Here is a 17,613-nt window from a genome sequence, read left to right as displayed (position 1 = left end):
AATACAGTAAGTTATATTGAACTATATATATAACATAATAACAACTGACCTTTGTTTTATTAAACGAATAAATTAGGTACATTTTAACTTCAAGAAATAATAATCACAGTGTAGGTTTAACTTTATAACACAGAAAAAACCTCAAACGTAAAGGAAACTTTCAATATCTGCATGTAGATTATTTAATTTTGCACGAATATATTTTGTCAAAGTCAGATAAGTATTTTAGAAAAAAAAATGTCAAATTGACAATCATCAATTAAAATGCTTAAGTAAAACCTCTTTCATCCCAGAGAACATTATACAAATTAATCATAATACAAAACCTCTTTTGTGCGGTACGTTATAAATATATATATGAACACATTAAAAAATATGCATTCTCTATTTCAAAGCGTAGCTCTCTGTTCACACCTTACATATCTTCGTACCATTCAATCATTGTCGGATGCTATCACAATTAATTTGTAAAATGAACCTGTTCAATTGAGGTAAAGAATCCAACCCTTTCAAAGAGTTTTTATTAAATCTTCCAAGTAATTATGAATTAGGGCAATGCTTTGGATGATTTAAAGGTGTAAAAACAAGTTTGATAAAAAAATAATATGAGTTTTACCGTCGGAATGTTTTATGCTTGGATGATCCTGAAGTTTACAACTTTAATTTTTTCAATTTAGTGTTAAAAGTTTTTGTTTAATGATTTATTAACTACAGAGAAATTCACATTAAACTTTTTGGCACTAACCCAATATGATATATGTTGAATATTTTGGTACATAAATATGGAATTTATTTTGACCTCGACACATTTAAGAGGATAACTATGAATCATAATCAAAACAAATGTTACGTGAGAATGATCACACTCAATTTAGTTTAAGAGTTACAAAATCCTTTACAGACGAACAGATCCTTATTTTATATTTTAAAGATCTGGGGTCTCTCTCGGACCTCGGAAAGTGAAGGCGATGAACTCTCTGACAGTGAGAGAGTCTCTCTCCTGTCGATGTTGCTCCAATCAGATTATGAGAATGCGATTTCGCACCTGATGACTGTTCACACTTGTTTATAATATCTTCTGCACTTTTGTCTGTTTTTTTTTTATGTTATAGATTGGCCGAAGAGCAAATAAGTCCGCTGATGGTAAGTGGTCACCAACGCAAGTAGACAATAGCGCTGTAAGAAATATTAACCATTCATTACAATGCTCCACCAACCTTGGGAACTAAGATGTTATGTCCCTTGTTCCTGTAGTTACACTGGCTCATTCAACCTTCAAACTAAAACACAACAACAGGCAGAGTTACTTTCGAATTTATAATATTAGTAGGAAAAGTGGTACAAATCCATAGTATCATATGGATATCATATATCATAATATTGTAGTAGATATAATAGTCGGCAAGGCTGATTTCGTACCCAGGACCTCGGACAAATTTTATTAAGTTTCCAATTTGATGCTATTACTCTAATCTCTGCCTTAACTAAGGTTAAAAGCTTATGTCTAGAGGGAACTAGCTAAGTGCATTATTTAAAATTAGTGATTAGTGTACAGGATCGACCGGTCAAAGTGACTTGTATCTAAGACAAGGGTTCGGTTCTCATTTGAAGGTATTATATAGATGTCTATATAATACTTATAGTTTGGGCGATTTTTTTATGGAGTCAGAGATTATTTATGCAGTTAGACTACCAGGTTAATTCTTAGCAGGAAGATCACTCCAAGCAATGTGTTAATAGTTACACGTGGCTACGTGAATTTGGCAGGAGATAAATTTAATGATCTTAAAAATTTATTCCAATTATTCAATAGAGAAATTAGTTTCGCAGTATTATTTCTTAACGCAAACTAACTGGAGGTGTTTTAGTGCACCGGTGTATGTGGCAACATTTACATATCTCCTCATTTTTTCACCTTAAGTCCCATAGAATGGTATTCTAAATCAGCAATGCAATTCACTTCGTATCTCAGTCGTAATATGTTGAAAACTCATTTACGGTGATACACCATTGTGGTATGTATATCCTATAAATTGTGTAATTATTATAGTTAATTTTAAATACGTAATTTCGCAGGGACGGTTATATACGCACTGCCAACCTCCGAACTATTACTGAGACTTATTGGACAGAAAGCTCGATATACATATTTGAATAGTTTCGACTCGGGATTTCAACCCGGTACCAAGACATAGACAATGAGCTCTTTGTTGTTTTTTTTTATGAGATTCTTTTAAAATTAACAACGTATTACTAATGGTAGTAATGTAAGAATATTACTCGTATGAAATCGGGATGAAAATAAAATAAAATGAAATCGATCATCCCCCAAAATCATTGCGAATTATTTTCCTGCATCATGAATCAGATGACTTAGGGTTTCCATTCTTATTAAGTATTATTACTGTTTGTTATTGATTGTTATGTTATTACTCGCTTTTAATCTGTTCTATTTTTTCTTTTAGTTTTTATTTTAATTCGATAAGATAACTTTTAAATATTTTGAAGTGATAACTTCATATGGGAGGGTAAACCGCTTCGTTACGTAACGCGTTACGGCGCCAGTTTGTCTGGCTTCCCTTTCTCTTACACATACGGCAGCGGTTGGCAGCCTCCTCCTTCTTACTCTAACCCACGGCGCTAGCCGTATTTCGCACAGACGTTTTTTTTAAGTTATCACTTCTGTCGGCCGTCCCGAGACGCACTCGTATTTTTTTTATAGTAAATAGATGAAATTATCTGTTTTTACAAAGTCTCAACTAAAAAACATAATTTGTCCCGAAAGAAGAACGTATATAAAATGTAATTGTCAACGCAGAATTAAGAAACATCCAAGTAAATCTTCTGTCAGATGCGCAAAAGAAATCAATAGAACAATAAAAATGTAATTGTCCCATGAGAAAATTTAACTTCACCCAAAAATCAAAAAAATAATAGCCACAATGATTTGTTCAATACAAAATTTACATTGAAAATATTAGAATCATAAAATTCGTAACATCGTAACAGATACTTCAAGAATAAACAGCCATGTTTAAGGACGATGATGGTATGTACTCATAATATAAAATCAATACTAGAATATTACCTGAACTGAGAAGTTCCAGACCAGAAATTCAAGAAAGTCTAAGATTGTCGTTGTTGTTCATTGTCATGTCTAAATTGTTGGGGGTACCATTGAGTTAATATGTAAAGCTGACGGCGGCGAAGGAAAACATCGTAAAGAAATCTGTTTTTGTTGGGTGATATTTTGGGCTATGTATGTTTTTTCCGCGTCGAGGAAATCTTCAGCAGGGTAAGGAAATCGCTGCGATAGCTATAGCGGCACAGATCGGAGCGGCTGCGGGATCGCGTTGATATACGTATCCGTGGCCTCGGATGCTTCGCTCCGTTCGTGGCTCGGCGGAGTTCTCTTCAGGGGTTGAATCGTACGACAAGTACGCGCGTGTGGTTCAGGGCCGTCTTAAATAGGACACGCGAGGTTCTCACGCATCAACGGGCCCAGCATTACGCCCTATTTTTTAAGCCCCCAGACATTGGGGCTGTACCATGTAAATATATAACAACCCAACTAATCAATTATAAGATTTCAGCAACTCCTTCGTGTGGAATAAGTTAATAGGATAACAAGGAATTATTTGTCTCTAGCATATTTACATGAAAGAATGTTTTTTTCGTTAAATTTAGTAATTTAGACAAGGTCTTGACTTGAATTTTGCCTTTTCAAGGTTTCGTTTGGTATCCAGCGTTAGTTAATTTATTATGATAAGTTTTTGGAGTATTAAGCGCTCATAGTAACTGCTGGTGTTATATAAGACGAGAAAAATCGTGTTAATTTTTTTTTCTTTAGGTATAAATATTTTGAATCAGACATTGGTATCGAACTATTCGATTATCCTTTTCAAATCTATTTTATCTAAAAGGTTATAATAAAACTTTTATTATTTTATGATAGAGGAAGAAGAAAACACCTTCGGTGTCACGAGATACCCTTGCATGCCATCCCTGGTGGCTCTACAGCAGATGAGGAACAGGTTACATTTGGCCTTTCTGGGCAGGAAGCTTATGAAATGGACCGCTCTCGCCACAGGACGAGAATTGCGAAGATTAGCTGCGGAGTTATACGAGTAAGTGCTATATATAATTAAAAATTATATATATCATCCAGAAACCGGAAATCATCTTTTTCTCGAAACTTCAGGGTAGTGGGCGCCTAGTCGGTATTCGTGAAACCAGAGGTACAAACGGTAGGTTTTAATCAGACAATCTTGACGGACCAGAGTCGGTCCACCAATATAATCGCCACTCAAGCGCCTGATAACACCATGACTCTGTCGAAGCACATCACCTGACAATACGCGATGTCTGACGTTGACTACAAATAGTCAACGTCTTATAGGTGGCGCGCTTTTGTTTCAATAATCGTTAGCATTCGATATATATACAAATCAAATCAAATCAATTTTATTCAAGTAAACTTCACAACGAAGCGTTTTTGAATCGTCGATATTAAAAAACTACCACCGTTTCGGAAGGCAGCTTCCAGCGAGAAGAAACGGCAAGAAACTCGCACATATACATATATGTCAACCGGTTATCTGTTTGTAAATCTTAAGTTAGAAAGTTAGTTTCTTGTAATATTTAAAATTTATAAACTTAAGAGACAAAATCTGTAAACTAGATTAACGTCTAAATATAAAATTGGAGCAAAGAATTGCTCATCGAATAATTTAAGATTAAATCTCTTCATAGTAAAGCCACTTATGGATCATCTTTGTTTAGAGTATACCAAGGTTTTGGTGAAGATCTCCGTAACGCGTTCATCCTGCTCGCTAGGAGTCGCTACTTCTATCCGCAGTTGAACTACATCGTGACGGAAGACATCGGTAAAAAGGTAATTATCGAATATATAATAATGATGGTTATTATTCACCAAAACAGTAGGTATTTACTTGGGTAGGTACCACCCACTTATCAGATTTGTATATTAAATAAATAAATATAATTTATTCAGCAGTGCTCAGTATTCTTGTGCTCCGGTTTGAAGAGTGAGCTAGAGTAACTATTGACACAAGAGACATAAAATCTTATTACCCAAGGTGGTACATTGAGGACTTAAGGAATGGTTAGTATTTCTTAAAGCAACATTGTCTATGGGAGGTGGGGATCACTTAGTATTAGGTGAACTATTTGCTCGTCAACCTACCTATACCCTAAAAAAAAACAGTTATATATTACATAATACTGGCAACCAGCCCCGACTTCGCACGGTATTACAAAGAACACGAGATGTGACCTTTGTAAATATATATTTGTTAGTTTATAATATACCTAGTCATAATTGTGTAAGATGAATAACATACAAATTGGTCCGATCCGTAAGTTTATTGTGACACAGACCAATAATCATCCACTGCTTATGGGCAAATTTGGTTAATTTGAACTGTGTGACGTGAAAAGTGTTGAAAAGTATTGTTACACTTAATTTGGAAACGGTGATATCTTCTGTAATAATTCTTTTTGTTTAAATAGGCATTTCTTTACTACTTTTTGCAAAAGAATTGGGATGGATCGGCTTATATGCATGACATAAATATAATTTATACCCCAAAGCACTCAAGAATAACATTACTTTCTACCATTGAAATGTTCGCTTATCAGTTATTCTCGGTTGAATCATTATTCCGAACTCGTAGGTTTACTTTTAATAAAATCCTGTTTGGAAAAGGCTATTTGAATATAGTATATTCTTATTTTTGATTTATCTATCTAATGAATGTGATGAAACTTATAATAGAAGATGAGGTATGTTTCGGAGAAGGTTTTAGTTTTACGAAAGTCGAGCCAATAACATAAAAAATTCAAGGAAACAGTTTGCGTTTTTATGGAAATGTGAGACGCAGAGTTACACGCGTTACTAAACGAGTCATAAACATCAGCGAAGAGGGAGGAAGGGGAAGAGGACGACCTAAGAAGACATTGATGGAGTGTGTGGAGATATGAGAGAGATGGATGTAACCGATTAGATGACGAATAATAGAGGAGAATGGAAAGAAAAGACATTCTGCAGCACAACGTCTGCTGACGGATTGGCGTGCCTTCTATTACTAAATTATTGGTTCGAATTCCAAAAGATAATATTTATCTATCTATTTACTTTGACTAGATATAATATTTTTGAACAATTAAACTAAACTAAAATTGACGTTTTATCTAGTATTTTTATAATATTATGTTACTGACACTTATCTGTTAAAGATAGATATATGCCATCGGTGAGTTTTTTGTAGGATTTTTTATTGATTTACGAATCCTTCGTATATTGTTTTGGTGTATCAGAAATAGTTTGGTCAGTGTTCGCTTTGAAAGCGACCGGAAAGACAGACATACCGACATAGGTTGACATAATGAGCTACATTTAATATATAAATTTATTTATTTATATAATAATAACAATTTTATGTGTATAAAAAAATACATCATAATCTAACCTTAAATTAATTTCGGGTCATAAAATATATTAAAGAATACAAATTATAAAGTGATAATCATTTTCTTACAATTTTAACATATCTTAATGAAAACTGCTAAACCAATTTTAATGAAACTCTAAAATATGATAGCGTGTTATCAGGTCAATATTTATTAGTAAGTACGTAAAACAAATTATAATAATATATTCTTTAATATAAAAAATATTTCCACTGATAAGCTCGATCGATGGTTCGAATAATAAAAATGTACGCCCCCGGGTGGGCTCGAACCACCAACCTTTCGGTTAACAGCCGAACGCGCTAGCCAATTGCGCCACGGAGGCGATGAGAATCATGTCGAAATATTGTAACATATCTTACGAACTAATATGATCTGATTAGATTCGGGGTACATAAAAATGTTTACACAGATGTTATTTTTAATATTTACATTCATATATTATGTAAGTTGTTCTGATGTAAGATTATTTTCTATTGTATTTTAAATTGAAAATCCGATCGTTTAATAAATAAATTAATATTTAGAAATATATATTGTAGAATAAGATATTAAACTTATTTTTGTTGTTGTTTTTTTTAAATACAAAAACCTTTCTTGGCATAACGATGAAAAAAAAAAGAATTTTATTTAGAAAATATTTTTGATATTTTTAAATTATTTATAAGTACAGTCGGGGTAAAAAAAGGTTCGTCACCTTAAGATCTATTTTCGTGTGCTCATTATGAGCGATAACCTGCTTTACCGATTGAGTATGACGTATTGCGTCGCAATGTCATTATAAGTCGCATCTAGCAAAGAGTATAATAGCGTTTAAACGCTATAATAATAATAAGAAGAAGCCGTCAATCGGGATGACAATTACCAACTTTTCACGAAACTTCATAGCCCTTCGTGAATGCTCGTGTAACATCGGAGATTAGGACATTGTCTTGTCTCTTATAAAGAGAGTGCATAGTAGTAATCCAACTCCCTACTAATATTATAAACGCGAAAGTTTGTGTGTATGGATCTGGCTGATTTCTCTGAGGTATGGATGGATGTTTGTTACTCTTTCACGTAAAATTTACTAGACGGATTTCAGGTTACCAGGCCCTCAACTCTCAATTGATACAATATTTTTACAATCATATAAATAAAATTTGTGAAGTTGATTTAATTTAGTATATTTATTACAATTACATCTATATTGGGCTCTATTCACACGTACCTTTGCCACTATACATTCATGAAGATTGAAATCTTATATGAATATATGTATTTTTTTATACTATAATATTATATTTATAAAACAAATTTATTTAAGTTTGATACGGTTGAAAGCTAATCAATTTATTTATTTATTTATATATTTTTAATCGAATATAATCGGACGAGACTGTTAAATGTGGCAAAAGTTCCGGGACTTCCAGATACGAGGTGTCCCAAACTTTAATTATAATATGGCATTTGCACAGCCATATTGAGGTGTGCCATATTGAAAGAAAGTAAGATTTTAATAAAGTATAATTTATTCACAGGCTGGTGTCGTTGTTCAGCAGTCGGCGAAGACGGTATCTGGCGTGAAGATTGTCCAGTTTGAAATATTTGAAGTAATTATCAGTTATTTTTAATTAAATACACTCGCTGATACTTTTACAAAGAATGCTTGGAATTGATTGTTTTTGTTTCCTCGTCTAATCGTATAACGTATTCCACGAGTCGAATTCTAAAATACTGGCACCTGATTGGTCGATGCGCGCGGCTAGATAAGTGCGACGAATCCGAATGTATGACTATCCTGACATATGGTTTTGCTAATGAAGGTCACGCGCGTTAACCAATGACGGCGCAAGGGCAGCTTTGGGAGCTCGTTTCCTGGAATTATATTTAAAAATGTATTCTCTTGTTGAATCTTTTCTATAATTTTTATAGTGATATTTTGATGTTACGATCTAAATTTAAGGTTTTTTTTTTATGGCGTATGGTAGGTGGCGTAGGTACAAATGGGTCACCTGATGGTAATCGGCCATAAATATTGGCGCTGTAGGAACTGTTTAGCATTCCTTACGTCTCCAATGTTGTATTGCTGTTTGGATCTGAATGGGATGGTTTGAAGAGTGAGTCAGTGTAAATTAAGGCTCAAGTGACATAACATCTTAGTTCCCAAAATTGCTGGCACATTGGTTATATAAGGAATGATTAAAAGTTTTTTAAAGCATCAATGTCTATGGTCAGCGGGGAACACTTACCATATAGTGATATATTTATCAATCCTCATTTGTTTGTTCCACCATGACTCTTTAATGTCTGAACAGATTTCGATGTATGTTAATGTTTGAATCCTTACGCTGCGAGTGATACTGGGTATCTATTTTTTAATTTTCAGTTCGTTATATGGTAGGGCAGTTGTTTTTTTTTTAATATTTGACACTGTCAATTTTTTTTTTTTCGTTTTTTTTGTAATTACGGCTATGAGTGTTTTCATAATATATTAATTCGTAAGTAGTATATTTAATTAAGTATATATTATATTAATTAGAAGAGGATAATATTTAAATAAAAGAAAATAATAAAAATATACAAAAATCACGTGACTGTAAATTCACAAAAAATAAACTTAAGTCAGGAATTAAAAATTATTAATAACTAATAGTTATACATATTTCAATCAAAAAAACACGATTTAACTATATCTGATGACGTCGACGTGACGTCATATTCCACTTCGACGTTCGTATTGCGATGCGTTTCGATTTTGTCCTTAAAGAATAGCTCCAAAGATAAGAATTCGATCATGCATGACGTGTTCGTGTGAGATTATGTATTAAATTTGTATCGCTCGTGTTTAAGATAATGTCGCGCGGAAACCGGCACGTGTTGAATGTGATGTTTAAACACAAATCCTCATTGGATCAACTTGCTAAAAGCTTTGAATGAAGATGATTATCATTTTGCATTGGATGATTTACATATATTGATATATAATAAAATATATAAAAAATATATTAAACAGGATATTTTTAAATGTAATCGTACTTTACTGACATACTCTGTGATTTAATTGGTTGAAAAGAGTTACTACTGATTTTTTAACCGGTGGTACCTTGTCAATTGATTCGATACTGTATCATGACGATTCAAAAGTGCTTTCAGGAGTCTACTCGAATAAAGAATATTTTGATTTTGATTAAATAAAATGCTTGTTAGTGTCGCTCGCATACAATGTGATTTTGATGTTTTGATATTGGAGTTTTTAATTTACCTGAAAACATAATTTATCTCGTTTTTTTATATATATCAGTGATATCATTTTTGCAATAGTTAAAGATCATGAAGTTTTGACCGTAATAATACTTATGGATTTTTAACTTTTATAAACATGTAGGTAGTTTCTATCGAGATAAATCGACCGGGGTCGATTCGGATAATCGGACATATACTGGTAATAAAGAAAATCGAACTGTCACACATAGAATAAACTTTATTACAATCATAACAGTTGAAATATATCTAGACTCGAGCGAGTTCCAAACTGGTCACAACCAATCAAAACAAAAATATTTTTCTATATTACGCTTAAAATCCGAGAGCCAGTGATCGGCAGACTTACGGTTTAGTAGCAAGCTCCATATTACTGCCAGGTATACTGCTTCACCTGCTGTTGGTGAAATGGAGGTTCACTATTCCCATCGAGGGTTCCTTTGAGCGTGCCATGGAGTCGAAAGGCATAAAAATTGACTTTCAAAACGTGATCGCAGCAAGTCTATTAGGACCGATTCGGATAATCGGCGTTCGGATAATCGGTGTTCTACTGTAGATGATTGGCTTATGTACGGTTCTTTACAGTGTTTAATTAAAGCATATCATTTCTTCTTAACCGTGTCGTAGTTATTCCGAATTTAAAAAATTAGACAAATTTTTTTAGACTATAAACCAAAAGTAGGCAAAATCAAGTCCATAAAGTAAAAAAAATATCTTAGCAATGTTATATATGCGTTTTAACAAGAGTAGTTGACAGTTAAAAATGCTATTATACAAAAACAGTGAAACGAACGTTGTCGTGATTTGTGGTACGTCATAAATGACAGATAAAATTACGTTACGTTTCATGATTTCAAATAGAACGTGACAGAAAATTGGAAATTTCATTACTTTAATTGATAGTTTTGTTATAATTCATATTCAATACGTCGCTTCGATCGATATATTTTTAATTCAAAAATAAAATAATTATTTTTACTTTTTATTTTAATAATTATGTTTGGGTAAAAAATGGGGAATGTTTCAATATACCGGAAACAAACAATGGCGTTTTGTTTACGTAATTCTCATTCATAAGTCACACATAAAATTGAGTGTACAATAATTTATTAATATATTTTTATTCATCTACGAACTAACTTTTGATTATATATATATGTCCCATTATGTACTAGGCAGGAACTGGCCATTTGATTTACTGTATTTGATTATGTCTAGTTTTATATAAATAATCACAGATTTAAATTAATTCATTAACTGATTCAGTTAAACTTTTCAAATATTTAAAAAATTACCTTTCTATTTTTTACATTTTGCAGACGGAATACCCGCCCTATGCATATCTAGGAATAGAAAAGGGCGGTCAAACGATATTGGAGACGAAAAAAGCCTGGCTTGACTTGCTGAAGCGCTTGATAATGATGATGCAGCTTCGAGCCAGCTTCTTGATGGTCGAACTAGCGAACAAGAATGCAACCAAGTGAGCACAATACATTTTATATCTAATCAATTAATGACCTTGATGGATTGCTATTTTTTTTTTTAATTTATCGCTCCGATTTATGTGTCAAAGATACGAATGTATACGGCTTTCTTTTCGTGTTTTTGGTGATAGTTATTGGAACGGTTTAAATATGAAATGTCAGTGTGGTATTTTGTTTTTAAAGTTTTAAGTTTATTGGTGATGTTTATTAAATAAAAAAATGACTTTATTTTTACTATGGAACGAAGTTATTTTACGGCTTACATTGGAGTGAACTCGCAGAAATCGTCACGTATCGAAAGAGACTTATACGTTTTGTAAATGCATTTACTAAGCCACATACACACATACAATAGAAATATGTATAATTTTAGTAAAGAAGAAGCAGCATAAATAAGCTAATTTGTAACGGAATTTAATATTGTTTAACAAAAGTATCCATCAAGGTCCCTAATTTAATTAATTACATATTTTTTGTTTGCTTTTAATTTTAAAAGTATAAAATTGTAGATCCGTTAAAATATGTATTTAGCTATTTTGTTAAATTTATTTACGTAGAAATTTATTTATTCTACGTTTACGATATAGTTTCTCAAAGTTTACTCAAAGCGTAAGAATATAGTGTTAAAAAGAGACACATTTATATTTCATTTCACTCTCGCACAAATGTAATTGAGATTTGACTTAACATATTTTTTATAATTTTACGTTTACAGATTTAATATTTTCATTTGATTCTTATTTTGAATTTTGCATTCCATTTAAAGGACAAAATGTTGTACGTAATTATTATTATGTAAAATTAAATTATTAACCTTATTGGTGAGGATATTCGAATAGGTTTATTTTATCATTGGTGAGAATATAACACGGTACAGGTTTTTTTTTGTATAGGCTTCTAATTGTGCTAAGGTTAAATACATATACAGTCTGTCATTGTGACGCTGTTTATTTTGAAAATGTTTGTACACTAGTTGAATTTAATAATAGATATTTTGAATGTAGTTTTTATTTAGAATTTATTTAGACGCAATAAATTAGTTTTAAACAGATAATAAATATTTCTTATAAGTCCTTTTTTCTATTGTGAATTAAAAAAAAAACAATTAAAAATATTGATTGTCTGTTTCTTTTTTAACTTTGTAGTTAGAAAAGCCCTAAAGGGCCAAGCTGCCGATGAACTCACCCTTCCGTCTCTTAAGGACTGGACGGAATTATTTCTACTATTTGTGTTAATATTAACATTTTCCTCTTCGCCAACGGTTGTAAAATTATTTAAAACATTGACGAGTTGATCTGCTATCAAACCGTATAATACAACACCTTTGCCTTTACCGTGCTAAAAGTATTACACAAAAAAAAATATTACCTGTCATTAAGCTTAAACATGTATTAACACTTTTTAATCTGTTTTATTAGTATATTAACAGTTAAACTTTCATAATTATCTTCCTCACTCGAGCAACGTTTTTTTTACTCTTTAGGATTTATAAAGATTAATATGTTTAGGATAATAAGTACTTACTATTGTTTATTATGAGTTTTATTGTGTATGGGGAAAGCTGAATACGTAAAATAATATTAAGGTGATACGGACCAATAAAAATAGTTCACATAATTTATAGATAACTGCTTAATATCGTATTGAATTGTGGACTACTGTAGAATTGTAAATACTAAGAATGTCAGATTATGAGACAAGGTAGACGGAGCGCGTGGAACATAACAGTATACAACAAAAGCGAATACAGAATCAAAAGCGAGTGTGTGTAAATCTGAATACGTCAATAATTAATGTGACAGTCAGTGAAATACGAACTTTTTATTTAAGATAAATTATTTATTAAACAGGAATGGTGTTAGTCGTAAGACGTCAAGTATTGAAATGACTTGTAGTTCAGCTGACGCAAAGCTACCGTGTCTTCCCGTGCCTGGCCGTACCACGCACCGTGCTCGTTTGACGTACATATACAGTAACACAGAACGCCAACTATCCGAACGCCGATTAACCGAATCGCCAATAATCCGAATCGGTCCTAAGTGTAATATAAAAAATTAGAACAAAGTAATTTTTGTTTTGTGCTGTTGTAACAAGTTGAAACTCGCTGGAGTCCAGATATATTTCAACTGTTATGGTTAGTTAGTTTATTCTATGTGTAACACTTAGTTTTTCTTTATTACCAGTATATGTCCGATTATCCGATTTTTCGTTTATCCGGTATCGACCCCGGTCCCAATTAATTCGGATAATCGGCGTTCTACTGTATTAATACTTCAAATGTCTTTTTGTATTAAAAGATGCGTTTTCGCATACATCGACACGACGCGACGTGTGGTCGATCTCTTAGCGCATGCCGTAATTATCGTATCCTTATCGCTGGTTCAAAAGGTCGTATGATATAGACTTTTTCTTATCTATCTTATCTAAATTTATCATTTGAAGCAAATGGATAATCGAAATTTTGTTCAGCTGTTAAGCACCTATACATTTACTTACGACCTTCTTGCAATAAAAGTAAGGCTTGTAATTTTCATAGACAAACATATGCAAAACATTTCGAAATGATTACGAAAATACATATCTGAGCTCTGAATGTTTATACATTTTCCAATGAGATTTCCTATTTAAGTACATATTCCAATAGTTATTAATGTTAATTTCCAATAGCTTATAAAAATACTATACTATTTCTATACTCTAAAGTTTAAAGTTCTTTTTAAATTACCTGTATATTTTACCAGATTGATGAAATTTACTATACACCATATATGATCTGTTTGGTGGTTCTTTGTGCATGTCCGTCTAGTCAGGTTCCACCCATTCATCAGATAGTTTACCGCCAAACAGCAATATTAGTATTTTTGTTTCCCGGATTGAAAGGTGAGTGAGCCAGTGTGATTAGGCACTATGTATCTTATATGATGACCACTACCCACCAGGTGGCCCATTTGGCCGTCCGCCTACTTATTATAAAAAATGAACATGATGTCATGGTATATGAGTACATTAAGTTTTATAAGGACGGCCCCACACCTGGAGCATCACCTGTATTGTAACTATTCGGAATCGAGCAAAACATTAGTGATTGAGAAAAACTCAGCATTTGACATTGACTCACTTCTAATGTAACATTGTAAAAACGAATGACTCCATTGCAGGCTAATTCTTAAAATCGAATTTTAGATTGTTTTAGGCTAGTCGACTGGCGAGGTCGCCCTTTGTCCGTAATGTCCCTAAAAAAAGGTTATTCTAAGACGAAAACAATAGTTTTTATAATAAATTGGTGCAATGGTTTCATTTTCACTCATCTGCGAATCTGGTCGGGGCAAATAAAAACGATAAGGTTCTTTTGTGAAGCTCAATATTCTATAGGTTGTAATTGGAAAATTGGTAGGTTTAGAGTCCCGTGTCTTAGAAATCACGTAAAGTGTTTTGTTTTGCGCTTCTCTTCATGGCTTATGTAGTGTGTTAAATTTCCTGCACTAATTGGCTAGTCTTAAATCCCGTCTTAGTTCACGATGCAGGGTATGTAAAGCACCCATTCACCGCACTTTTGTCCACGCCGATTATGGTTTTGAACTTGGTGAGGTGACCCAGAAAGTCGACGAATCGAAGATTCCAACTGTCTCTTGTCCTCTCCCCAAAAGTTGTATGGAAATGATCGCTCTTAGCGGTAAGACCGCTTTTTGTGCACATCAGAAGTTTTATTATTTCGTGGTAACTGTATGTTTTCTCTTTTGGTGTACAATAAAATATAATTTTTTTTTTGGTGCTGCGATCGATAAAACACTTCTTGCGCTTAAGCACAACGAGCGCTTGGGGCACAACCCAGACGAGAAGACGGGGCATCCGTTAGAACGTTCGTGTCGTGAATCCAGCTGTGCTTCATCACTGCCATTGTCATATCATTTTAAGTGATCGCGTGGTCGCTACATATAACTTCAAAAGGCTCGTACAAATTTTAGTTTTGGATCAACATTTAACAAGATTAATTAATGTAATCTCAACAGTTGACCTTGTTACTGTTTTCCTCCAATGATATAAAAACATATCTAATGTTATTCAATTGCAATTGATTCGATGCATTGAATTCGTACATGATGCTTGAGAATTTAAAAATATTACCGCCCTGTTTTAATCGTCTATTTAATCTTGTATCGGAGTAAATGACTAAGCTTTTATATTATAATTAAGCAAATTATCAATGAATATTGTTCAATGTTATCTTTTTTTAATAGGTGATTTAAACTTACTTAATTAGAAACAAAATTTGTGTAAAAAAAAGTGAGAGATTCGCGCAATACAAGTTAACATTGTTTCCCCATTAAATGTATCATCATTATTTCTAGATTTACAATTAGTTATTGGTTTCAATTAAAACTTAAATATGGCTCTTCTTTTATTTGATTTAAGTATTTGTTTCATGAAAATAGAGTTCATCGTCAGTACGGCTTTTTGTTATAAATAAATATACAAACATACAGCAAGAAACAAAGGAACGTAATCTAGATGAAGAAAATAAAATAAAAAAAAACAATTCGTAATCCGTGCAGTCCTTAATTGACGCAAGGTTGAGAGCAAAGTGAATGTGTTATAAAAATCTAAATTTTCAACAGGAAAATGAACGTTTTAGCGAAAATTGTGATACCAAAAACGAATGTGACAATGGGTTACATTAATAATGAATTAGAGGAGTTGGCGAGAGAGGAATTCTTTAGACTGAAAAAAGTATTAGAGATTAAAAGGAAAATGTACGGAGGAAATGAAGATAAGAAGAAACCTAAACCGAAAGAGATAAGTTTAGTTGATGACGATATTTGTCAAGAATGTAAGATTGATGATGTTGAGTTGGGAATAACATTGAAAGAAAGAAGTTTAACCAAAGAAGGATCTATAAAATCTAAAGAGCCTTCTATAACAACAACAGATGAATCATTTAATATCGAAGAAATAGATAAATTAATAAGACAAATAAGTGAAGTCGTCTACGCGACTAAAGAAATAGATGACAAAGGTCTAATTGATATTAGAGTGGAAGAATTTATAAAAACTGCCAAAGAATTGAAGACTATATTAAGTCAAAAGTCAGATTTGAAACGAGAAGAAACAAATCATGTACTCATAGAACCAACGGCGCCAGAAGATGATGATAAAAATTTTATATGTGATGCTTGTAGGGAAAAATATGCTGCAAAACAAAAACAATCGGATAACATATCAATAAAGTCAGAACCGTCTTTACAATCAAAAGCATCTCAAGAAACTGTACTATATAAGCAGTCATCATCCTCGTCAGAATCAAGTTATGATAAGGATTCAGAATTAGATTTAGGAATTTTAGAAACTGAGTACAAAGAAATAATTAAAATAATCAAAATTAAAAATAAGGATGGGTCCCTCACTATTAAGAAAAAAGTAATAAAATTAGAAAAAGAAGTCAAAGAAGAATCACCTACAAATAAAACTGTACCTTCATCAAGTCGGGTTAACTCTAGAAATAGATCAAATGTGATATCTCAGTGTATCCAGTCTAAGCCATATTCCAATTCAAAAACAATCGGTTTAGTTGCAGTAAATTCATTAAATGATATTATTAAACATAAAATAAAACGTAAAGTAAAGTCTGAATTGTTAAATTCTTTTTTACCAATGTCGGACCCCATTGAGAGACTCTGTATGTCATCTATCACGCTACTTTCAACAGATCTCGATTTTGAATATGAGAATAATAAAGATAATTATTACAATACACGTTACAATATCGTAGCTGAACAATTTAATTTTAAAGTTAATATTTCTAAAGCAAAATCTTTGGGATCTATAATTATAAAAAAATAAGTAAAAAATAATAGCTTTTAATTTAGTTTTCATTATCAATTTATATAATAAACGAAAAAACTATACATTATTTGAATGAAAAGCGTCCTATCGATCGAAAGGGTGTTCAGCTGTGGCTAAAAAACAATTAGAATAAATGTATTCAATTTCATGGGAATCCTTTTGCCCCCAGGAAAATGAACGTACTCAAAAAAATAGTGATACCAAGGACAAATATAACAATTGGATATATTTAAACGGAGTTAGAGGAAATAGCTAGAGAGGAGTTTCACAGATTGAAGAAAGTAAAAGAAAAAAAGAAAAGAGATTCAGATGAAAGAGAAATAAGGAATAAAAAGAAATCGGATACAAATGTAATTCCGAGTACCGACAAAGAACGTGCTATGGACGAAGATTATTCGAACTTTGAAGAGATAGAAATACCTAACGTTCCACTTATGAACGTTATTGCTACTCCAACACTTGGACAAGAGATCGTGTCAGAATTTCGGAGGTCTTTGTCTCCTCATTCTTCTAGTGCGGCATTACAAACTGGATTTAGTGTTGAAGATAAAAT

General features: G+C 32.4%; 1 protein-coding gene and 1 non-coding gene across 2 annotated transcripts in view; one reads left to right on the top strand and one right to left on the bottom strand.

Moving 5' to 3' along the window:
- The first annotated feature begins 2,883 nt into the window (after window positions 1-2,883).
- The window catches only part of LOC113391912 (V-type proton ATPase subunit D-like), a 73,453-nt gene continuing 58,723 nt past the window's right edge, over window positions 2,884-17,613 (top strand). Inside the window, exons 1-5 of the mRNA XM_026628041.2 lie at window positions 2,884-3,049; window positions 3,956-4,127; window positions 4,783-4,894; window positions 8,013-8,084; window positions 11,055-11,215. Coding sequence (XP_026483826.1) covers window positions 3,031-3,049; window positions 3,956-4,127; window positions 4,783-4,894; window positions 8,013-8,084; window positions 11,055-11,215 — 536 coding nt within the window. The 5' untranslated portion in view covers window positions 2,884-3,030. The remainder of the gene's footprint in view (window positions 3,050-3,955; window positions 4,128-4,782; window positions 4,895-8,012; window positions 8,085-11,054; window positions 11,216-17,613) is intronic.
- On the bottom strand, window positions 6,744-6,817 carry Trnan-guu (transfer RNA asparagine (anticodon GUU)). The gene has a single exon. It is a non-coding gene; the product is annotated as a tRNA-Asn (tRNA).

This window comes from Vanessa tameamea, chromosome 28 (assembly GCF_037043105.1).
Source record: "Vanessa tameamea isolate UH-Manoa-2023 chromosome 28, ilVanTame1 primary haplotype, whole genome shotgun sequence".
Lineage (NCBI taxonomy): Eukaryota > Metazoa > Arthropoda > Insecta > Lepidoptera > Nymphalidae > Vanessa > Vanessa tameamea.
This window is presented reverse-complemented; position numbering and strand designations above follow the sequence as displayed.